A 25,094-nucleotide genomic window follows, 5' to 3' on the forward strand; every position below is an offset into this window, starting at 1 on the left:
CTAACCCATCTTGTTGTTGGGAAAGCAGGATGAAGGTGCATTAGACATGTTTGCTGCCTTGAGTTATTTGTAAAAATAATAAAGGTTGGAAATGAATGAATAAATAACTGAGCAGTGAAGAGAAGATATGGTAATTAAATGAAAACATGACATATTTTATGATAGAGAAATATTAAAGACAAGTCTCAGTATCAACATGAATCATAAGTCATTATTTCTGCTTAGGATCTAATGTATTTGACATTACATAATTCCAACACCCTTTATTCAACTTGAAGCTAATTGGTATTACAATATTTGTCCAGCAGAGGGCTCTCTTTTTTAGCGAATAATAATAATAACCAAGTTGCATACTATTTTAACATATTCAGTACTAAATCCGGCACTGCACTTTGCATCAGAGGCTAGTTATTCTTTAACATAAATTTTAGATAGAATCATTGAAGCAGCCATAGTTGAATGTTAGACCCTGTGTACTTGTTCAGTCATCTTATCAAATTTCAAAATTCTGCCTTTTACAGTACTTAATAAAAGAGGGGGAAAAGGAAGCAGAAGTCACAAGTTAGTTCTTCCATGAATTTACTCTCCTACGTATGCAGAGCTATATATAAGAGGGTTGCCTCTAGTAATGAAAGGGCTAGACTGGGGGCACATTAAATACCACCTCCAATTATAACACTCCTGATAAAATCTTATGTTTACAGGACAACAAACTCTTCCATAAATAAATATGGAACAATTTCTTATCTTTGGGATGTTGCAATCACTGTTATTTATTGCTGTGAATTTTCAAATATTTAGGTTTAGGGGTAGTTTCTTCTTTCTTCATCCCAGTAAAAGTTGGTTGCTAATCAGTTTGTGGGCTGCTAGGTACCACAAAGATGGAGTAAGGATCCATAATACATTGTACTAATAGCTTCTGCAGATCATGGGTTACCCGCTCCTGATTAAAGTCTTAGCCAAGATTGGAGTTAAATAAATAGTGGGTTTTTGCTATTAAAAGAAAACAAAATGAGTACTCTAGATATCTTGTTGCTACCTTGTGGAAAGTGCTAGTAGCTTATTTAATCAAGTTATCCAATTTTTCTTTCACCAAAATCACAAAATTAAAAATTGTGGAAAAATAATGTTTATGGAGAATTTGTTTCTGTCCAATATAATTCATTTACTGCTAGATAATGGTAGACTATATATAGGACAGGGTTCCAAGTATTGCAAAGCGGAGTTTTACAAAAGATGTTAAATACAGTTATAAGCAAACAGATTGTAGTGAAGTTTAAAAAGCAAATAACATTAAAAAGCCTGCTCACTCTTAAGGCTTGATAATTTTTTTATGTAAGAAATAAACATGGTTGTCCAAATAGTTCTATTTCTACTGGCGGGCTGCATTGGAAGCCCAGAAGGAAAAAGAAAACCAAATAAAGACAGCCAGAATGAAAATTAGGACTATTAAGCCATCAGTCATGCTAGAGGCCAAGAATCCAAACCAGTTTGGCTAGAGGACAGGAACTCAAAGTCCATACCTACGATAACCAATCCATTTTAGGGGAAAATGCAAGGGAAAATTACTACCAGAGAAATAGTCAGAAAAATGATTGAGGCCTGGTTAACAGGTCCCTTGTCAATCAATAAGAGTGCTGATTTGCTACCAGATACTTACGGTAGGAGTCGAGGGCATGATGGTACAAGGAAACAACAATTAATGACTTAATAGCTGGCCATTAACACCCTAATTAGCAACTAAAAGTTATACACAACCAGGAATCATATAAATGCAATGCTCAGACCAGCCCAGTGCATATATTTTGGAGAGAGAGAAGTTCCCTGATGATGGGCTCCAGCACAAGCCCTAAAGCTTGGAAAAATAAATCTTTGGTCCCGTTGATCAACTCAGAGTGGATTCTGCAACATTATCCTGAGACACGTATATTTATTTATTTATTTATTTTATTTTAATTCCATTTATATCCCGCCCTTCTCCGAAGACTCAGGGCGGCTTACAAGCTTAGCAGTAGCCTTCATTCTATGTATATGCCTGCTTATTAGGGCTTTCACACACACCCCAAGCGGCATTATTACAAAGTCAGCTTAATTGCCCCCAACAATCTGGGTCCTCATTTTACCTACCTCGGAAGGATGGAAGGCTGAGTCAACCTTGAGCCTGGTGGGATGCGAACCTGCACTAATTGCAGGCAGCTGGTGTTAGTTAAGGAGGCATTAGCCCACTGCTCCACCAAGGCTCTTTACCATTCATGATAATTTCTACCGTATAACATCAGTCTTCTGTTGTCAGTCTCAATAGTTTGGGCATATCTTCTCCCCTGATTTATTTATTAAGTGTGTATATGCGGACCCTGCGCGGGAATAACACTAGGAAGAAGATTTATTAAGTGTATACTGTATGTATGTATGTGTGTTTCTCTCTCTCTCTCTCTCTCTCTCTCTCTCTCTCTCTCTCTCTCTCTCTCTCTTCTCTCTCTCTCTTCCCCCCCTCCTCATGCAGTTTTTCAAAGCTTATTTACCAAATTTCATAACTCCTGCCTAATATTCTAGACAGGAACTGACATACTGTGTTTATTCTCTGCCTCCATTTTTTATTCAGTATGTCAAGCCAAAAGCATAGTCAGAAGAGCAAGAGGTGAAAGTTTTTCTAGAAAGCAAAAGTGGCTGGGGAACACGTTCTGGGGCATTCTCCTTCAGCAGCCATTACAACTGTTTTATCCTCAACCATGCTTTGAGTGGATGTTAAGAGCAGCATGTCCCAAAGAATAATATGGAGGGGTATAAATAAAGAAAGAAAACAATGTAAAAGTAGACCACAACCTACTAATTGGTAAGCTAGAAAAAGGTGGAATAGACAACATCACAACATCACCACCAGAGTAGTCCACAATAGACAACATCACCACCAGAGTAGTCCTCAACAGCACTACTTCCACATGGAGAGAAGTTAGCAGTGGGGTACCACAAGGTTCCGTCTTGGGCCCAATAATTTTCAATATCATAGATGAGGTAATTGAATGGGAACTCATCAGATCTGCAGATGACACCAAACTGCCAGGAGTAGCCAACACCCCAGAAGACAAACCCAGGCTCCAAAAAGATCTTGACAAACTCGAACAATGGGCCCTATCCAACAAAATGAGTTTCAATGTGGAGAAAAGCAAAGTCTTACACTTAGGCAGGAAAAACAAAGGCACAATACAGATTGGGCGAGACCTTGCTTAAAAACAGTAACTGTGAGAGGGACCTTGGAGTCCTAGTGGATGATCACTTGACTATGAGCCAGCAGTGTACAGCAGCAACCAAAAAAGCTAATACAATTCTGGGTTGTATAAACAGGCATAGAATCAAGATCACGTGATAATAGTACCACTTTAGAAAGCTCTAGTAAGACCACACCTGGAATACTGCAGCCAATTTTGGTCACCATATCACAAAAAAGATGTTGAGAGTTTGGAAAACATTCAGAGAAGAGCAACTAAGATGATCAAAGGCTGGAGGCTAAAGCATACGAAGAACAGCTGTGGGACTTGGGTTTGGCTAGTCTAAAGAAAAGAAGAAATAGGGGAGACATGATAGCAGTGCTCCAGTATCTGGGGGGCTGCCACAAGGCAGAGGGGGTCAGGTTGTTCACCAGAGCACCAGAGAGAAGGACGAGAAACAATGGTTGGAAACTGATCAAGGAAAGAAGCAACCTGGAACTAAGGAAACCTCCTGACAGTGAGGACAATCAACCAGTGCAACAGCTTATCCCCAGAAATCCTGGGCGCTTCATCACTGGAGATTTTTAAGAAGAGACTAGACAGTCACCTGTCTGAGATGGTATAAGTTCTCCTGCTTGAGCAAGGGGCTGGACTAGAAGACCTCCAAGGTCCCTTCCAGCTCTTCTATTCTAAATGTTTAATTTCCAAAGAATACTTGTCTGTTTGCCAAAAAAAGAGAGAGAAAAAGAAACCAAATAAAATTTACTCATTAAGTAGTAAAATAAAATAGTGCCACAAGACTAATGATGCTTAGGTACTTAGTGTACGCCTGGTTCGCTGATATAGGCACTTCTGTGCTGCCTTCCACCCAACCCCTGCAAACCACCATCACCTTTCTGTTGTCGATTTCTTATTTTAATGAAAGTTTGTGGGTTCAACATCCATTTATATTGATTGTAGGAGGTAAACAATTTCTTATTCATCCTTTCTATCCAGATATAGTGAAATGGATTTGGTCAAATATCATTCATGTTAAAATCTTTATCTTGCACAGTGCTATTGACCTTGCTTGACCAAAATAATGCCCTTGTTTAGGGATCTAATTTATGGCACATCTGCTTGAGAACAAGCCCCATTGGACACCGTGGGAAGTACTTGCAAATAAAGATGCACAAGATTGTTCTTTATAAAAGCTCTTGGAAGCTGAAGCTAGCAAGAGGTGGGGGAGGAGTTAGATTTTAAGTTGATTTTAAATTGACTCAGTAGTATATGGCTGCATCTGAGGAGTCCTCAGACAGCACCTGTCATTGTGATCCATTGGAAGATGGTGTTGTGAATGCTAACGAGCTTCTGAGTTTGTGGGCTTTTTGAACACAAAACTTTACAAGGATGTCTTTCATTCTATCGCTCCCCCCTCCTGAATTAGCTTAGCCACTTCCTGTATTTGGCTGCTCATAAAGCTTTTCTTGACAGTCTCCTTCAACGCTGCACAGAGCAGCTGGTTATAGAAACTGTTTTAAGGCTACTTACAATGGTCTTCTCCTGTACTTAGCTAAACTGAGACCGGTTAGTCTTGCATTGGCCACTTGTTAGCCAGTGACAACTCTGACTTTGACTCCAGCTCCCCTCCCCCATCTGAGATCCCTTGCTCAGCAAATATTTGAACCTGCCTAAGTTAATCATGAAACTGAGATCTTTATCTTGGAGAGACGTGCAAGCTACAGAGGACTTTTTTAAAAAAAAAGAAAAAAAAAGCCAGCTAAATTCAGTGATGAAACAGAAATGGGCTGATAGCCTCAGCAAGAACAGAGATTGATTCTTTCCAAAGGAAAAAGACGTGGAGCTTTCTGATTCTACTCACACTGCAGCTTTTTCTTCTGGATTTGCCAAGCAGAAGAATTTATTACAGTTTTCGAGATAACTTCTTCCTACTTGTTTCAGAGAAGATTTGAATCCAAGAAAAGGCTGTTTTAATTTGTATTGTAATTTGTGAAGCTCAGCTGAAACCACATTTGGTCTGGAATTTTCAGATTGTGATATACAAGGGTGCATGTGCACCATGCATAGTGTGCAAAGTAAGTAATTCTTGATTTAATTTGAAGTAATGAGAGAGATAAACTGATTCTTTAAAGGAAAGAACTCGTGTGTATGTGTGTGTGTGTGTGTGTGTGTGTGTGTAAATTTACATATATGTGAATATTTATCGGTCTATCACAATTAGAATAATATATGCTGCAGGCAAGCAGATTAAATAGTTATGCTTTAATAGTCAAAATGTGCTTTAATGAAACCTGTTCAACATATGCTGGAACTGTGGAAAATCACTGGTTTGTCAGAATCTTGCTCTTTCAGGTTTGCCATGTGATGTCATAGCAAGCCAGACTAGTTTGGGTTAAGCAGTAACTTGATCATACAAGTGGAGCTGTTCAAAATTTAGCCAATAGTATAAGAAAATCCTCTTCTCCCACCTGTAAGATATACCCCACCTGTAAAACCTATTTCAGGGAAATACAAAGAGAGAGAAACAACGAACTGATTAATAGTTGTGTTGCCTTCTATCTCACACAACCCATGTAAGCAATGTGCTTTGGCGACAGAGCTATTTGGGTAGCAGGTGGGCTAAACCCTGAGCTTCACTGTTTGAGCTTGTGTCTGGGATTCTCTGAAGTGTCCTGTTACTTGAAACAAGTGGAAGGAATCTCTGGAGTCTGTCCACCTAACTGGACAGGGAAGGGTAGGAAAGCAGCTTCAGGATGGGCTTAAGCATGGTTGTGGTAGGGTAGGGGTAATGAGTTTGCACATGCATTTGCCAATATAGTGCAAAATATTGGTTCTTTCAGAAGATAAAAGTGGGCCACGAGATGATTCTTATATGCACTGCTTTGATTGTAAAATTCATGGCTCTTGTTGCAGGACAGAACTGTAACAATACCAGTGCAATCATTTGTGTAGCAATACTTGCACTACTGAGTTCAATGCTCTGCATGTCTGGCCTTCATATGTGAAACTGCTATATACTCAGAATGCAGCTCATGACAAGTTGTATAATACTGTATGAGAGACTTCTCTGAAGGCTAGAGAAGAAATTTTTTTTTTCAAAAAAAGAACTTTGCTTTTGGTTTTTTTAGTTGAGAGATTTTTCAGGGCTTGAGGAAACATGAAGTTTGATAAACTGATTATCACAAAGATCTTGTTTAAAAGGTAAAGGTTCCCCCGCACATGCGTGCTAGTCGTTTCCGACTGTAGGGGCTGGTGCTCATCTCCGTTTCAAAGCCGAAGAGCCAGCGCTTGTCCGAGGATGTCTCCGTGGTCATGTGGCCGGCATGACTAGACACCAAAGGCGCACAGAACGCTGTTACCTTCCCACCGTAGTGGTCCCTATTTTCCTACTTGCATTTTTACGTGCTTTCGAACTGCTAGGTTGGCAGAAGCTGGGACGAGTAACAGGCGCTCGCTCTGTTACGCGGCACTTGGGATTCGACCTGCCAAACTGCCGACCTTCTGATCGACAAGCTCAGCATCCTAACCCACTGAGCCACCGCATCCCTAAGATCTTGTTTAAGAATGGCAAAACTGGCAAATTATGGAATCAAGTCAACTAAATCCTTGTAAACCAAGTACGGTACATTGAAAGAGTATTCCCTCATTTCCCCAAACATTTACAGACTGGAAAGTCACCTAAAAGGCAGTGGTTGATTTTTCTCCCTTGCTGCAGCCGAGTCCTTTTTGTTCTTCATTTTTAAAATAAAGCTGTTTAGAATGTTAACCCCTAAAGCTAGGACTTGCAATTGAAATATTCTGTAAATAATGACCTATGTCGAACTACTTAGAAGCAAATGACATCTTAAGAACATTTTATTAGGATAAAGCCTATTCACAACCAAATATCCATAAAATAGGCATTGGGCGATACCTCTTAAGATTTCTGGTTTCTGTTTCTTTCTTTAAAAGCAACACCATCAAAGCTAAACAATGCCCTGGTATTGCATTGCTGTGTCTAGAAGGAAAGTAGCTCTCCATTTACCAAGAATCCCACAGTAGTGAAAGAGAAGGTTTCCTGCTGCAGCACATCACCCTTTGTCAACCTGCCAGCAGTGGAATGTACCAAATGCCAGACAGAAAAGATTAAGGGGGGGGGGAATCTGTAAACTGAGAAACCCGTTCAGTCTTTTTTAATAAATAAGATCAGGTGCCGATCATTAGTGCCTGCTCTTTCTGAAATGACAATTGTTATAAGATTAACAATGAATAACAAAAATGATGAAATAGGAGTGGTCCAGTGACATTATTTTTGACATGATTGGCTGGGGATTATGATGTAATAGGTTACAGTGCAGCCCCTTAGAGGTTTTAAAATGAATTCCAAGACACCATTACAAAGAGATCCTGACTGTTTCGTTTTAACTGAGCTTTCTTGCTGAAAGTCATACAAATGTACAACACAGTCTGGAACATGGAAGAAGTGGATCTAGAGTATCCTAGGACAGATGTAAATTGTGGCACAGACTTGATTTTTTACATAGAAATGGACCCACCAGGTAATGGTAATATTATACTGCAGCATTATTATTTAAAAGGCAAGCATATTCTGGATGTTACAGTTGCTGTTATTAGAGCAGAGTGAAAGGTTTAGGAGGAATTTTGTGATATTGTTCAGTTGTGTTAGTACACAGAAAAAGGGAGTCAGGAAGGGGGTTTCTGCAAATTTCTTTTTTCCTTGTTAGATGAAACTGCAATTGTTGTATGTTTCTGTTTTAGTTTTGTTCTTTCACCTGTAGGTCTGTGGTTATACAGAAAAGGGGGTCCTGATTTCTGCATCATGATTGACTCAGAATTTTTTTGCCATTTTTTTAAACAATGCTGGCATTTAAAATTGTTAATCACTGTTACAGTTTATTAGATGTGATCCTGTTTATCTGCAAGCATTTAGCACAGGACGCGCAGATTGTTATTTTTCCTTAAGCTCTGAAAATGCAATTGTCATTTTTATTTGTAATGTTTTATAAATGTGTTTAGTGGGCAAAGGCATGAGTGAACTTGCTTAATGTTTATGTATTTTAAATATTGACCCCTTTTAGCTGATAAGCCAGGGAATGCTGCAGTATTTTTTTTGCCACCCACGGGGGTGTACGTATGCAGCCTTGACATTGAGCAACAGAGAAGTATGTGGCTTGAATCAATCTTGTCATTTGAAAGAGTTTTATCCTACAGACTGCTCAGATTAAGGCAAGGGATATCTGGTTCACAGACTGCTTCCTTAAAGTGTTTGAAGACAACACATTATGAAAGGAGGCATAAGAAACCCAGATGATGTGCTAAAACATGTAGTAGTACTGATGATTTGCTGATTTGTTCTTAAACCACAGCAGTTCTGGAGTTGATAGCCAAACAATTCCTCCTGGGTAATTAAATTGGGGGAGGAGGGCTTAAAACGTAATTGCATTATATAAAGTGATGAACAAAAAATTAATAACAAAGGATGTACCATGAGGAGACTAACTTCAGTTTATACATCTGGAAGTCTAAATTGTGTTGTGTTCTAGATGGAGGGGGGAGGGGCTCTTGACTTGGAAGCATAAGACTGTCAGGTAACAGGCTGCAGTCTTATAACCAAGAAAAAAAATCACCTGCAATTCTGATAAATTAGTATCTTTTTTGTTGTTGTTCTTGTTAAGGAATTAATTTTACATGCATGCTATTTGGACTGGTTAATGACAAGTTAAAAAATATGGTAAATGACAAAAAAAATGAAAATTCAACTTGCAATAATTTAATAGATGTAAATTAAACATAGATTCATTAAAGCATTTAAAATTATATTGCCTGCAGGTTACAGCTAAGCTGTTTTCTTTTTAAATTTCATTGCAGCATTGCCTCCAAAGCCTCCAAAACCTAACACTGTAACAAATAACGGTATGAATAATAACATGTCTTTGCAAGATGCTGAATGGTACTGGGGAGATATTTCAAGGTGAGAGAAAAAATATATCTTTTATCTTGGTGATTATACATACATGTGTTTAACCTGCACTATATTGTGATAGCTTTAAAGCATTTGTACTACACAACATATAAAATATTTATATGTTGTGTGGCTGCACAACATATAAAATATTTAAAAATATCTGGACACATACATTGCCAAAAAATAAAGAATAACAGAGATTTATTAAACATTTCTATGCTATTTTGCTGTTATTGCAAGCATATCCAGAATTGATACATCTAGATTTTTACATCTAAAACTCATTATGTTAATGCATAAGACTAGAAATACAAAATATATCTATTCTTTTTCCCTTTTCTTTTGTATATACGAGTTACCATCAAACTCTTCCGTGATATAATTTTTTGAGCAAAAAGAATAATTCCATTATAATAACTCAAAATTCCAATACTTACCTTGCAATCAGAAAAAAATAGGAAGGTTATGCAAAAGGGTGCTCTTTCTTGAAGAAATCTGAGGTTGCTTTTGGTTCCTTAATAGGGAAGAAGTCAATGAGAAACTTCGTGACACTGCTGATGGTACATTCCTGGTACGAGATGCCTCCACAAAAATGCATGGTGACTACACTCTCACACTAAGGTAAAAACAGCTGAATCAGTTATCAGCTTTACATCACACTGCAGAAGAAAAAAAATAATCATGAATATAGCTGAGTCTTTTTTTCTGAACTTTACAGGAAAGGAGGAAATAATAAATTAATCAAAATCTTTCATCGAGATGGGAAATATGGTTTTTCGGATCCATTAACATTCAATTCTGTAGTTGAGCTAATAAACCACTATCGAAATGAGTCTTTAGCTCAATATAATCCAAAACTAGATGTAAAATTACTTTATCCAGTATCCAAATATCAACAGGTAATATATATATATCTTATTCCCTTTCTCTGCTGCATGAATAGTAATAAATTACATAAAACCTTAAATTATTTTGTAGATGTGGCAACTCAAAACCCTTAAAGTTAATCCTGTGGAAATTATAACAAAAAATATGTGAACAATAGTAATGCTGTAGAAATTACACTGAAATTCTGCAAACAATTCTTATTTTTAAAAATTAATATGTTCATTTTATTGGAAGCAAATTCTGGGTTTCTGCCTAGAAGAAAATTCTCATGTCATGAAATATTTTCTAAGGTTAACCAAGGAAGATTTTTGTTGTTGCTTTTTGTTTTTGCAAATTGATAGCTGATATAGAGCTTCACACCTGGAATATGTGTTCCAGGTGTGAAGGATGAAGGGTGAAAAATTATTTTTATGTTGATAATTATGAGCTAATTTGTATAACCAGCCTAATTCCACAATGATCACTATTAGTTTTTAGTAGCAGATAAATAAAAATATCTGAACAAAAGAAAGGTTCACGCGCAATAACTTATTAGTGTAATAAACTCATCCATTTATCCCACAGCAAGAGATGTCCTGGAGCCCTGCCTGTGGTGGCAGCATTATAAGGAATGGTTTTTGTTCTGTGCAGAAACTATTCCACGAGCTTTAGCATGATCATTCTTTTGCAAACTATGAACTTTGGTTGATTGCAGTTTTATGAAAAGGATCTGCGTTCATTGAAAATATTTCCATGTATTTATCCTCCTAGGATCAAGTGGTTAAAGAAGATAGTATTGAGGCTGTTGGAAAGAAATTACATGAATATAATATTCAGTTCCAAGAAAAGAACAGAGAATATGACAGACTCTATGAAGATTATACAAGAACATCTCAGGTTAGCAGTGTTGAATGTCAATTACAATTTAAAATATAAAGTGGTTCATCCAGTAGACCCATTAATTCAGTGAAATTCAGTTTGATGGAGTTTGAGGCTAAATTTTGACCTTTCAGTTTCACTTTTAAAAACTGGTTTGAAGCAAGATTGGGATTGATTAATAGTGCTAAATCATCCAAATATTACATGCATTGCTATGTTCTCCAACAGTAACTTCAGCAGTAAACCAGTAATAAATGTTTTCTTTAAAATCAGGCACATTATAACCACAGAAAATCTACTGTCTTAGAATTATTTAGCTGAAATATTCACATTATAACAATATGTTACAAGTAAATCATGTCTGTATAAATACAAATATGTAGACCTATTTAAATTAGAGAAGTGCAGTGAACTAACAAATTATTTCAAATATTTTAATAATAATTTCTCTAAGATATTCCTTGAACACTTACATACTATACATCAGAGGTCCCCAACCTTTTGGGTGCCAGGGACCGGTTCTGTGGAGAGAGGTTTTTCTGTGGACCAGAGGGGGTGTGGTTTTGTGTGCTGCCTGCATCCCGCAGATGTGGCTTTGCTTGTTTGTGCGGACCGGTTGCTGGCATGCTGTGGCCCGGTACTGGTCCATGGACCGGGGGTTGGGGACCCCTGCTATACTTGTTATACATAGAAAAGATTGTTTTTGAATGCCAGTGATTTAAAAAATAGGATGGTTAATGAGGTATCTGTACATCAACCACAAGAGGAACTATAAGTGTAGTAAATATTTTGTGGCAATAGCACATCCTTTGCATGCAGAATCTTCCAGGCTCAATCTATACTATTTCCAATTAGGCCTGGAATAGACTAGACTAAAATCTTGGAAAGCCACCTCTTGTTGTAGAAGGTAATAGTGAACTAATAAATGCTATACAAGACATCTTTTTGAGTCCTATCCTTTAGTGATGCTTTTTTAAAAATCATTTCATAAAAGTGGTTCAGTATTACACAATTAGTCACTCTCAAAGTATTATTGAACAGTTTTTGCCTTTATCCAGGAAATTCAAATGAAAAGAACTGCTATTGAAGCATTTAATGAAACTATAAAAATATTTGAAGAACAGTGCCAAACACAAGAAAGATACAGCAAGGAATATATTGAAAAGTTCAAACGGGAAGGGAATGAAAAAGAAATACAAAGGTTGGTTAGAGTGCTTCAAAAGTATATGTATTTAATATCTAAATGTCTTTATAAAAAACTAGAGATCAAAATGGAATGTAAACATGCCAAATTATTTTGTCCAGAATTATGCACAACTATGAAAAGCTGAAATCTCGAATCAGTGAAATTGTGGATAGTCGACATCGACTGGAAGAAGACCTAAAGAAGCAGGCTGCAGAATACAGAGAAATAGACAAACGCATGAACAGCATTAAGCCAGACCTTATACAGCTCCGAAAAACTAGAGATCAGTACTTGATGTAAGTATTTGTGAATTCCAGCCTGTTAAGTGCACTTCTTTCACTTGAGCGTTATCTTGATTAACTGTTTTTTCAAAACTGCTTTGTAGGTGGCTGACACAGAAAGGTGTTCGGCAAAAGAAACTGAATGAATGGCTTGGCAATGAAAATTCAGAAGAGTGAGTATCCAAAATATTTCTCTGTGTTTGTGTGTGTGTGTGTTATCTCAATTAAATTCCGATTATTGCATAGAGGTAATATGGTGGTTATCCACATGTTTTGAGGCATCTTTTTGAAATGAAGCCCAAAATATTGCACTGCCCTACTTATTTTAAGTGGCCAGTTCTTTTCCAAAATCTAAATGTTTTATTTCTAAGAGTTTTAACCTTAATTATTTGGGGCAAGTGAACAAGAGCCACTTAATAAGTTTTCATTGAATTATAGTGAATAGTACAAAATATATAATATGCTATATCGGGAAAGTAAAAAGTAAGAGTCAGATTTATTTTTATAAATCTAAAATTTATGGATACAATAGAATAGAATAGAACAACGGAGTTGGAGGGGACTTTGGAGGTCTTCTAGTCCCAACCCCCTGCTCAGGCAGGAAACCCTGTACCATTTCAGACAAATGGTTGTCCAATCTCTTCTTAAAAACTTCCAGTGTTGGAGCATTCAAACTTCTGGAGGCGCTTTAATTAATTGTTCTGACTGCCAGGAAATTTTTCTTTAGTTCTAGGTTGCTTCTGTCTTTGTTTAGTTTCCATCCATTGCTTCTTGTCCTGCCTTCAGGTGCTTTGGAGAATAGCTTGACTCCCTCTTCTTTGTGGCAGCCCCTGAGATATTGGAACATGCTATCATGCCACCCCTCACCCTTCTCTTCATTAAACTACACATACCCAATTCCAGCAACCTTTCCTTATACATTTTAGCCTCCAGTCCCCTGATCATCTTTGTTGCTCTTCTCTGCACTCTTTCTAGAGTCTCAACATTTTTTTACATCAGACAAAGAGAGAAGAATGTCAAGCTATGTAATATTGACTTCTCTGAAAACCTAGAAATAGGCCTTATAGTCGATGAAATTGCCATGGGTCAAACAATTTGATTTTTATTTTGTTATAAATTCTTGTATTATGCTTGGTCTTATTATTTCTGGTTTTTAACTGTCTCGTGTTGCTTCTGAACAGCCAATATTCTATAGTAGAAGATGATGAGGATTTGCCTCATCATGATGAACGTACATGGAATGTTGGAAATATCAACAGAAGCCAAGCTGAAAATTTATTACGTGGGAAACGAGATGGAACATTCCTTGTTCGGGAAAGCAGCAAGCAGGGTTGCTATGCCTGTTCTGTTGTGTATGTATTCAAATATTTACCATTTCTTTAGCAATGTATTGAACACCCTCATTCCCTCCCTGTGATGATTAACCAAAGCTTGGATCCATGCATCTTATTGGATTGCTTTTCAAAGGATTATTATAATACTGGTTTTCTGGCTTGAAATAGTTCGTAATGAAATCTTCAAAACATGGGCAACAGCCTTTCAGAAAATAGTTGTTGTGAAGCTATGGGATTCTGATACTCATTAAATTCACTACCTGACTTCAGAATATGATAGGTCATAAATATAAATACTCTTTGCAAAGTGTATTAATTTCCAGATTACAACTAGTCCTTGAATTATGATCACAATTGTGACTGGAATTTCTGTCGCTAAGCGATACAGTCTCAATCACTTTGCTTAGTGATGGCAATCCCAGCAGACTTGGTTGCCATTGTAACTCTAGGACTGCACAGATTGTTAAGCAAGGACCTCACATGACTGTAACATGGGAAGAGGTGAAAGTCCCAAGCAAGCAGAGCTATAGATGGGCAGGTGGGTTCTGTAGACAGACACTACGGAGTGCAGCCAGATGTCCAGTGACCACAGGTGGGCACCACAGGCAGGAGTTGCAGAGCATGGAAAGTTGGGTTTGGAATGCAAGTAGGCTGGCAAAAAAGTAATGGGAACAACTTGAAACCTCTTGCCAGCTTCACCATTGACATTGTTTGTGAGAAGACAGCATGGAAGGTTACAAATGGTGATCACATGACCATGGGATACTGCAAACCTCTGCAAGCTGGTTGCCAAAGGCCCAGTTTGTGATCATATGATCGTGGAATGTTGAGACAGCCACAACTTCATAGACTGCTCATTAATCCCTCTTGCTCAATATCTCATAACTGAACCATTGTTGAACGAGGATTGTATGTATTTTTTCCACCAATCTATTCTAGCTAACTTTGTTCATAATATTACAGAGATCCAACTGTACCCCTATTTTGTAATGTTCCTTAATAACAGTCGATTTTATAAGCCCTTAGGGGCTGTGTGCAGTTGGGTTTCCCCAACTGACACATATTCAGTGGAGGCTTGCATCAGAATGTGATAATTTTTAGCAGTTTCATTCATCCCACTCAGGCTCCTCTTGCAGTTGCCAAAACTCTTTGGAGAATTGAGGAATTCTTCAAAGCAAGAGCAGGGTTGTGGAGTGAGGAACATTTGCCAAAACTGCTTGTCTTCCTACTGCTGATAAAGACAATCTTCCATCAGCCAAGAGGACAAATTTTCTGCAAAGCACTGGTAAATTTGAACAGCGCTGAAATCTATAAGAAATATTTGGAATGATACTGTAAGAATTACAGAGAAGGGCAATTTTATATACCTATGATAGAAGGACAGAGCAATACAGTATTACTGATTAAATGAAAACAATGATAGGGTTACAGTAATGGGTCAAAGAATATTGCTGTAATGTTATATCAAGAACAAATTATGTAAGAAAATGTCTCTTAGCAACATTTTTAAAAATCCTTTTTTTCCCCTTTTTAGTGTGGACAGTGAAGTGAAGCATTGTGTCATCAACAAAACACCTACTGGGTATGGATTTGCAGAGCCATATAACTTGTACAACACGCTGAAAGAACTGGTGCTACATTATCAGCATACATCATTAGTGCAGCACAATGACTCTCTCAATGTCACATTAGCCTATCCAGTATATGCACAGCAAAGGCGATGAAGATGTTAATCCTTTGGGGTTATCTCTTTTTATTAAATAACCACAAAGTTAATTCGGCAGTCTTGAGGCTTCTGGGTAAAGAAGGCTTATGAGTTGGAGCTAAGGTGTCAGAGCCTTCAAATGGAACTGAAGCTTTCTTCACAACTGCAGTGGGAGAGGTCACGGTTCAGAGCTATGGACACACACTTCTAATCTAAAGTGCTTTAAAAAAAACTAAGCAAAAGTAAAAATGCAGCGAAAGAGAGAGAAATGCTACACCTGTCTCCCTGCAGGGACATAGTGGCCTTTAATCATGGTGCTTATTGACCATCCCTTTGAAGCTTTACGAGCTCTAAAGTTGGAACTTTGAAGACCCCAACGTGCAGCGGGGGCCATGTAAATGGCAGCAGAATTTCTCAGTCATGACGTGGATGATGCGGTGTGCAGTGTGCAGTGGATGCAGTTGCCGGCATTGTGGATTGCTGATTTTCTGGTGAATGATATGTAGCAGAATGGCACTTTCATTTTTAAGGGACACTTTAAGACTCTGACAGGGTGTTCGTTGGAGAAATGAGCGTGGTAATAGAAGTGCCAGGAAGTGTTTTTGTTTAGACATTTAAAATCTTGTTTTAAGATATTTAAGACTGAAGAGAACTGGACTTTTATGAAAAAGCAGTATATAATATGTACATAGTTCGGGATGACTATCATAGATGGATACTGTCAGTACCAACTCATTCTATTCATTTTTTTGTTTGGATTTTCCCCCCAAAGCCGAATCCTTACACTGCTATGCAATACTTGATTTTCTATAGGCTATATTTGTTTCATGTGTAATTAAAGGATAAGCTGTTTCTATTTTTTTTTCTTATGTCATCTCAACATGTTTTCATAGCTCATATTTTTTTGTGTTTTTATGTTGTCCTCTTTCGCTCCCCCCCACACCTTTTTTTAAAAATAAATGTACAGGATATTGGCAAAAGATGGCGTCAGAATGAAAACTATGAACTATTTTAACAGGGTTTTTTCCCTTTTGGTAGCATATTGAGCTGCTAGCTCAAGGTTACAATTCAAGATTAATTTCTCAGCTAAATATTTGTTGGGCAGTGCCTGATAAGCTTAAAAGCTGCTTTATTCAATAAAAATAAATGACTATTGCAAAAATATCACTTGAGTCCAACAATATTGTTTTAAAAATATCTTCACATAATGGTATCCACCATATTTTATTTAGTTTTTAGATTATTATCTTATTGTGTTTTATTGGAAAGAAATTCTACTTTGAATGTTGCAGATAAGCAGGTGAAAAACATTGACTACTAAAATACCAAATGTAATCCTTCAGAGTTATTTGTCATGTAATTTTAAACAACCATTTTAGATATATGCATCCCATGGAAGAATTGTTTTTCAGCTACTGTTTAAAAATATACAATTAGGTATACATTTGGCTTTTATATTCCATTCTGTTGTGAGTAACAGAATCAGAATAATTTTGGGAAGCTCTGTCTCTATGATACTTAATTCCCTGAATCAATTTCTGTTACTTTTATATTTTAAATGAAGGGGAAAAAATTAAAAAGTTACCCTAAAGAACAAATATATCAGGTACCCATGTAATTAAGTTAATGAAAGAAATAAATCTCAGTGTTACAGTATTTAACCAAATTCTACATATCTTGACCAACACAATAAAAATCTTGATGTGTTTTATAGTTTTACAGATTAATGTTAAGGAACTCTGGAAGACTTTTATGTAGTGAATAAGCAAAAAGAAAGATCTTATGGAAGAGCTCTTCTGTGGTTTCAATCCCATAGGCAATCTGTGCTTCTAAAAAGGCATTAAAGACTATTCTAGATGTATTTTTATTGTTAGGTAACACTATGAATAAATTAGCTTTAGTCCTCTTGTTTTTATTTACCCGTATATTTTATATTGGAAACATTTTTTTAGAATTTCCTGAGAAATAAGCAGACTTGAGACACTTCAAAAGCCAATGGGGATTTTACAAGCACTGGAGAGCCCAGCAGAGGTTTGTTTGGGCTGTAAAGCAGTAATCCCTTGGTGTTTAGTCTCACTAAAGTCTCACTAAACTCAGTGGAATTACTCCGAAAATCTACTCCAAAGGAAATAGACTGAAAATTGCATTTTATTTCACAGAGCAAAGATTAAGACAAATTTGCCAATTTAATCAGTTTGTTTATTCTTCCCACTAGATTTTTCAAGAGGAAGGAATCTGCATTTTGCTCTTGTTTATTCTTGAAAGGCAAATTATGACCAGTCACTGAATAGAAACTAATTTACTAACATGCACTTTGTGTGTGAGAGAGACAGAGAGATTGATGTGCATCAGTGGGTCCTACACCTGATTTGTCATCATCTAATTGGCTTTATCAGTTCTGATTACCTCTAGGTCCCTTTGATGAGGAATAGATGGGGCCTAGCTTCTGTCCTCCCACGTTAAAACAAAAGCCAGCTGATCAGCAGTGTTTCATTTACCATTTAGTGCTGTGCATTGTTGGTATTCTTCTACTGAGAATCATACAAGCAGCCTCTCAGGAGCTAGGTTGAATATAGTGATCAAGTCTTGAGAACTGCATGCACAGGACCCTGGTTAATATATGGCTACCAATCCAACATTTGGTGCATACACAAAATAATTGTGTGTGTGCATGTCCCTCCCTCTCTGAGGATGCAGAGAGACAAATCCAAAACTTCTGAGCTACAACAATAACATAACAGGGCTTCTGAAATATGAACTACTATGTTTATACCATGAATACAACTACTTCAGACAAAACAAGTTATGGATTCTGTAACTTGAGGCTTAGTTTTGTGGTTTTGATGTACTTCTGTATATGTGTTTGTGAAAGAGAGAGTGTATAAATGGGCCATGTTCTGATTGCAGTTTTCAGTGAATCTAAATGCATAGTGAAACTTTTCTCCAAATTTCCTAAGTCTCTAAATAGCCTGGAAGGAATTACATTGACAAGGTCTTTCAAGGCTTAGTTATTATTCATGTTAACAATTACTCTTAAAAATTCTGTAATCTTATTTTTCACGTTAAATGAAATAAAAATCATAGATTTTAATTCAATTCAGAAAATTAAATTTTTATTTTATAAATGATACTTGAATAAAGAGAAAGTTTGCTGCACATGTAATTCTCATATTAAAGTCAGCATATTTTAACTTCTCTTTTATTGAAAAGAAACATGCAAACTGATATATCTTCAAACTAAAGCTTCACTAAAAAAAGATTGATGATATATGGATGTATGCAGGATAGACTGGGTAATAAAAGAAAAAAATTCCAGTGGCAAACTATTTTGGCAAATGTCCAAATTATTGTCAAGAAAGTTATATATGGTTGTGTCCAGAAAATCACCAAGAATCAAGCTGGTTTCATTGGAGACTTGACCTTTTCTTATTTGAAAGGTATAAGGAGCTTGGAAAAGATCATGTTTCTAGAATTTGTTTTAATGTGTAAAGCCAAATCTTATGTTTCAGTGTCAGCTGTTATGTAAAAAAAGTTGCTTTGTCTTGTAGTTAACAATGAGCTATGATGCTTGGGGGAAAATATCATTGTGATGTTTTTCACTGGGGAGAAAATCAGTTAGATTTAACACACTGCTTTTGCTATGCATGGTATTCATTTGAGAAAGCAATTCCAATTGTGACTTATTCAGGATTGCTTTTGAAATGGGCAATTCCAAGCACAATGCCTCCCATGGGACATGGCTCAAAATATAATATTTTTAGTTTTTGTACAAAACAATTTTAGTAAAAACTGATGAAAACAGGTCACATACAAAATTAGGGAAGAGCTACAGTGCCATTTGTCCCTATGAGACTGCATTAGCTGCCCAAAATGCTGCTATTTTTATTCTTAGTTTCTCCCCCTTAAAAAATAAGCTCTATTTTGTTAAATGTCTTTAAAACATTAAAAAACATTTCTATTTTTTTTAGGGAGGCAGAGGCTAAATGGATGTTGCACATTGTCTTTAAAAGACAATGTTAACAAATGCGCCTCCTAAAAAAATGTTGTTGGCTTTCTGAAATTGATGGAGCTGTGTCCTGTTTTTAAGTTGCTTTAAAAATTGTACTAGGTCTTCAACATGAATAAAGATTGTTTTGAAACTGCATTTTATGTGTTAACTGCTCAATAATAAGTGAGGAGGGGGTTGCCTTATATTTATTTATACTTTACATCCTTGTTTTCTAAGGATAGATAGAAGTGTAAAGATAGCAGAGGATTCCCTTTTTCCCTCAATTCCAAGTATGAGAGAAAAATAACTCATTGGTACAACAAAGTTACCTAAACTTAGGACCCATTTCAAAGGCCATACTAAGTTGTGGGTCTCCCCATTTTGTCCTACCTCATCAGGGAGAGCTATACGTTCCTATTTCCTTTGCCACATCAGGCATATTTCAATTAATACTGTCGGATTTGGGCTATTTTGTCCCATTTAAAAATCCTATAGTGTTCTTGAATGTTCCTTCCTGGAACAGGGACGAACCTTCACTGTCCCTTTAAAAAAAAAGATGCATTCCTGTTATGCCTCTCTTTTCCACCCACTACTGTCAGCGCAACAGACTTCGGATTTAACTGCTCTTCTGCCAAAGATTCTCCTATGTATTTTTGACACCATAGTACTCTGAAGAACTCCAAAGAATGATATGTGCATCGTTTCATTTTAAGCATAATATAACCATTTCACCCAAATAAATTTTAGATAAAGTGAACTTAATCATATTTTAAGTTAATCACATTAAATCTAAAATCATGGGATATCATCCTTTCCTAAATTTATCATTTATCAACATAATAAATCATTTCTGAAATTAGACAAAACTCATACAAATTGTATATAACATGATGACTAGTATTTAAGTGGGGGAGGGAGAGATTCTTGAAAAAAAATAGACTAAAAAATCCAGATGACCACTAGATGGCATGAAGGAGTTCTGTATCTGCTGTAATGTGGTTGGATTGTGGCTGCCAGTTTTGGTAACCCTATCCAACTTTCTATCAGGGTTAACATTAGTTTAGTTAGTCTAGTTTAGTTTATTAGACTTATATACCGCCCTTCTCCCGTAGGACTCAGGGCGGTTCACAAGGTTTTTTAAAAGAAAACAATACCACAATTACAAAAATTAAAACAATTAAAATGATTATATTAACTTTGAATATAAAAATCCTAATTAAAATCTAATTAAAACCCCAATTAATACCCTCAGTCCAGGCCAGAAAGCTCAAAGAGCCAGGTCTTCAGGTCCCGGCAGAACGAGCGGAGGTCAGGGGCAGTCCTAAGCTCTACAGGCAGCTGGTTCCAAAGGGCCGGCGCACCCACAGAGAAGGCCCTCCCCCTGGGTATTGTCCGCCGGCAATCTTACCGGCGGTACCCTGAGAAGACCCTGTGGGAGCGCACAGGACGAAGGGAGCTTGATGCCGGCAGCAGGTGCTCCCTCAAATATCCCGGACCCAAGCCATTTAGGGCTTTATAGGTCATCACCAGCACCTTGAATCTCACCGGGAGGGCAACCGGAAGCCAATGCAGCTCGCGGAGCAGAGGTGTTATGTGGGAATATCGGGAAACCCCCATCACAATCCGCGCTGCTGCATTCTGCGCCAGCTGAAGCCTCCGGGTGGTCCTCAAGGGCAGCCCCTTGTAGAGAGTGTTGCAGTAGTCCAATTGGGAGGTCACAAGCGCATGAGTGACTGTACGTAGGGCATCTCGGTCCAGGTAGGGCCGCAACTGGTGCACCAGGCGAACCTGGGCAAAGGCCCCCCTGGTCACGGCTCCTATATGGTCTTCAAAACTGAGCCGTGAATCCAGGAGGACGCCCAAGTTGCGTGCCCTATCGGCGGGGGGCAACACCTCACCCCCCATCATTAAAGATGGAATAGGCTGGTTAGTCCAAGATGCCGGTATGCACAGCCACTCAGTCTTGGCAGGATTGAGACGAAGCCTGTTTCTTCCCATCCAGACCCGGACCGCCTCCAGGCAATGGGACATCACGGCGAGGGCATCACTGGGTTGGTTCGGGGTGGAGAAAAAAAGTTGGGTATCATCAGCGTACTGATGATACCCCACCCCGAAACCAGGAATGATCTCGCCCAGCGGCTTCATATAGATGTTGAACAGCAGGGGAGAGAGAACCGACCCCTGAGGAACTCCACAAATGAGAGGCCTTGGGGCAGACCTCTGCCCTCCCATCAACACCGATTGCGAGCGGCCCAGGAGATAGGAGGAGAACCACTGCAAAACAGTGCCTCCCACTCCCAACCCCCTGAGGCGCCGCAATAGGATACCATGATCGATGGTATCAAAAGCCGCTGAGAGATCTAATAGAACTAGGACAGAGGAGCAACCCCTGTCCCGAGCCCGCCAGAGATCACTCACCAGCGCGACCAATGCCGTCTCCGTGCTGTACCCGGGCCTGAAACCCGATTGGTACGGGTCCAGATAATCAGTTTCCTCCAGGAACAGAGGAAGCTGATGCGCTACCACACTCTCAACAACCTTCGACAAAAAGCGAAGTTAGAGACAGGACGATAGTTGTTTAAAATCGCTGGGTCCAGGGCAGGCTTCTTGAGAAGGGGCCTCACCATTATAAGCTTTAGAGCAGAGAGATACCCCAATTGGGTCTATCAATGTTATATGCCAGCCTTTTCTAGCTATCACAGTGGCTTTTATTCTAGAATAACCCCAGGGTTGTTTTCCTGAGGCTTCTATATAGGAAAAATTGCCATTTTTTTCCTACCCATAGAACTAAGGGAATAGTTTGTGAAGAGATAACAGGGACTGAAAGCAGGACAAGAAGCAACGGATGGAAACTAGTCAAGGAGAGAAGCAACCTAGAACTAAGGAGAAACTTCCTGACAGAACAATTAACCAGTGGAACAACCTGCCTCCAGAAGCGGTGAATGCTCCAACACTGGAAGTTTTTAAGAAGAGACTGGCCAGCCATTTGTCTGAAATGGTATAGGGTTTCCTGCCTGAGCAGGGGGTTGGACTAGATGACCTCCAAGGTCCCTTCCAACTTATTATTACTGATAAAACATAGTTCAACAACAAAGAACATGTTTTTGACATCAGCCTCATTCACAGGAATCTTCTATTTATTATTATAGTTGCTAATATTATTTACATCCTATCCTGACTATTGTTAGCACTTAAGGTGACTAACAATGGAACATAAAATAATCATAATCTGTAATAATTCAAATCAATATTAACTAATTCAAAATAAAAAAAAATCCTGACAATTAAGAATCAGGGGAGTTGATGGGAAATACCTTTGGTAGCCTGTAGAACTACTTCTTTATCCTAGCAAAATTGGTGTAAGTTACTGTTAGTGTTTGGGACCAAACCTGAAGACTTCCCAGTTTGAGTCTTTACTCAGTCATGAACTCAATAGGTCATATTGGGTTATTCACAATTTTTTTATTTTTTTATTTTTTGAAAGATTAGAATCTATATGTGACAGGGTTCAGTCCTAAGTATGCATTTGGCTTGGCTTTGCGGGTTTTATAAACCCAGTTGTACTTTGCAACACATGGTTTATGACCTAGCACAATGTGTGATCCTAGCCATTAGAGCAGGGGTGTCAAACTGCTGGCCCAGGGGCCGGATGCATCATAGTGAAACCATGCCCACCCCATTGCCAGCAATGGCAAAAAAGTCGCGATATGTCGCGACACATCACGTGATGTTGCAAGTTTGACACACCTGCATTAGACCTTATTCAATGAACAATCATTAACAACATACATAGTACAATGTGTGGATCCAGCCTATGCTACTGAGCAAGACCTCTGACATTAACAACACAGTTGTGCTAAATGAACAGACAGTAAAGATAAGGACCATTCTACATTTGATTTAGTTCCCTCATTTATCCCACCTAAAATGAAAAGATTAATAAATCTGAGGAATCAGCCTCTACAGAGCATTTGTACTTCATGGTGTGAAATGGTGTGCATTTAATTCTCTTTCATTTTCTGTTTTTATTAAGCCTTAAAATACTTTATTCCTATAGCTTCTCATTTGATCCTTTCATCTGTTAAACTACCATAAAGATATTATTGATGTTGGAGCTTAAAATTTTAGGTAAGGATTCAAAGAACAGCAATCTCTCTAGCACAGGAAAAGGTGGAACTGAGAGAGTAAAATCATACCTGCCAAATCTCTCTGACCAGAACACACCTCTATGCTTAGATTCCATTGTAGTTATCACTCCTTTCCTGGGACATCCTGGTTTGTATTTGGCTTTTCTTCTGGTGCCAGGGAACTGATTTTTCTCAGTCTGAATTTCCCAGCTTCCTTAGATTTCTTACCCATCCAGCACTTTTCCTTTTATAGCTGGTTTTTAACTTATGACCAGAATTGAGCCCAGAATTACAGCCATAAGTCAAGGCGGTCAATAAACAGGTTACCACATAATCGTGCCCAATTTTACAAGCTTTTTGGGGGCAGTTGTTAAACACCACAGTAGTTAAACGAAGCCATTATACCCAATGGGCATTTTTTGCCAGGAGTTAGAAGTAAAGGCTGGTTTTCGGCAAAAAAATGCCAAATGTTGCAGTCACATGATCACAGGATGCTGCAAACAATCTCAAATTGGGGGCTGCTGTTGGAACTTTGAAACTGGGGCATAAGTAGCTCTTAGGAGATCCATTATAACTTTGAATGGTCACTTTACAACCAATCATAAGTCAGGACTACCTGTAATAAGTTAATGATTTTGAACATATTATGTCAAAATCCAGTGCACCGTGAAGTGACTCTTTCCATAAGGAATTTCAAGATAAAGCATCCTAGTGAACTAGGCTCTACTTTGAAGCTATTGCAGTATAGAAGAAGAGCTGATAAAGATGATTCTTTGAACTGGTGAAGACATCTGAATTTTGGGAAGTTGTGGACACTCTGCTGGGGACAGTTTGCTCAGTCACAAAATAGTTGCCACGATAATCATGGCGTCCTATGTGGATTTTACTCTGCTAGTTGTTGCTGACTATAAGGGGTGTAGCTCATCTTTATTTCAAGGCCATTGAGCCAGTGTTGTCTGAAGACATTTCTGTGGGTATCATGACATCATGGAGAGCTGTTACCAGTGGTGGGATTCAAATATGTGAACAACCGGTTCTCTGTGTGAATGCTGCATCCGGAAGTCCATTCTGGACCTGGGGAACAAAAAATTAGCTACCGATTCTGCCGAAGTGGTGCGAACTGGCTGAATCCCACCACTGGCTGTTACCGAAGTGGTACCTATTTATCTATTTGCATTTGCATGCTTTCAAACTGCTAGGTTGGCAGGAGCTGGGGTGAGGATGGGAGCTCACTCTGTCACATGGTGCTCGGGTCTTGAACCTAAGCTGCTGGCTTTCCACTTGACAAGCCCAATGTCTTAACTGCTTAGCCACCATGCTGCTTCACAATAGACATGACTAGTTACAAATCCTTAATTTACTAGAATACTAGCTCTCATCATTTAACCTGCATAGATTTAGGGTTTTTTTCTTTGCAAGTAGTCAAATTCCAACAAACACCTGGACTGCCCTTTGCCCATCATTTTCATTTTTGAAGAAATTTTATGAGGTCTTTCAAGGATTTGAGTAGTTTCTTTAAAAAGATGATAATGCTGGAAGCTGGCACTTTGGCAGTA

At 38.1% G+C, this 25,094-nt stretch overlaps 1 protein-coding gene across 3 annotated transcripts in view; it reads left to right on the forward strand.

Annotated features, from left to right (window-relative positions):
• The window catches only part of PIK3R1 (phosphoinositide-3-kinase regulatory subunit 1), a 67,184-nt gene extending 47,617 nt beyond the window's left edge, over nucleotides 1-19,567 (forward strand). For all 3 annotated transcript variants that reach the window (XM_081316497.1, XM_081316499.1, XM_081316498.1), the window contains 9 exons: nucleotides 9,075-9,177; nucleotides 9,694-9,792; nucleotides 9,890-10,070; nucleotides 10,810-10,935; nucleotides 11,976-12,118; nucleotides 12,223-12,399; nucleotides 12,489-12,557; nucleotides 13,566-13,736; nucleotides 15,253-19,567. In XM_081316497.1, the coding sequence (XP_081172623.1) occupies nucleotides 9,075-9,177; nucleotides 9,694-9,792; nucleotides 9,890-10,070; nucleotides 10,810-10,935; nucleotides 11,976-12,118; nucleotides 12,223-12,399; nucleotides 12,489-12,557; nucleotides 13,566-13,736; nucleotides 15,253-15,442 (1,259 nt within the window). In that variant the 3' untranslated portion in view covers nucleotides 15,443-19,567. The remainder of the gene's footprint in view (nucleotides 1-9,074; nucleotides 9,178-9,693; nucleotides 9,793-9,889; nucleotides 10,071-10,809; nucleotides 10,936-11,975; nucleotides 12,119-12,222; nucleotides 12,400-12,488; nucleotides 12,558-13,565; nucleotides 13,737-15,252) is intronic.
• Nucleotides 19,568-25,094: the final 5,527 nt, after the last annotated feature.

Source organism: Vipera berus (genome assembly GCF_964194415.1).
Source record: "Vipera berus genome assembly, chromosome: 2".
Classification (NCBI taxonomy): Eukaryota; Metazoa; Chordata; class Lepidosauria; order Squamata; family Viperidae; genus Vipera; species Vipera berus.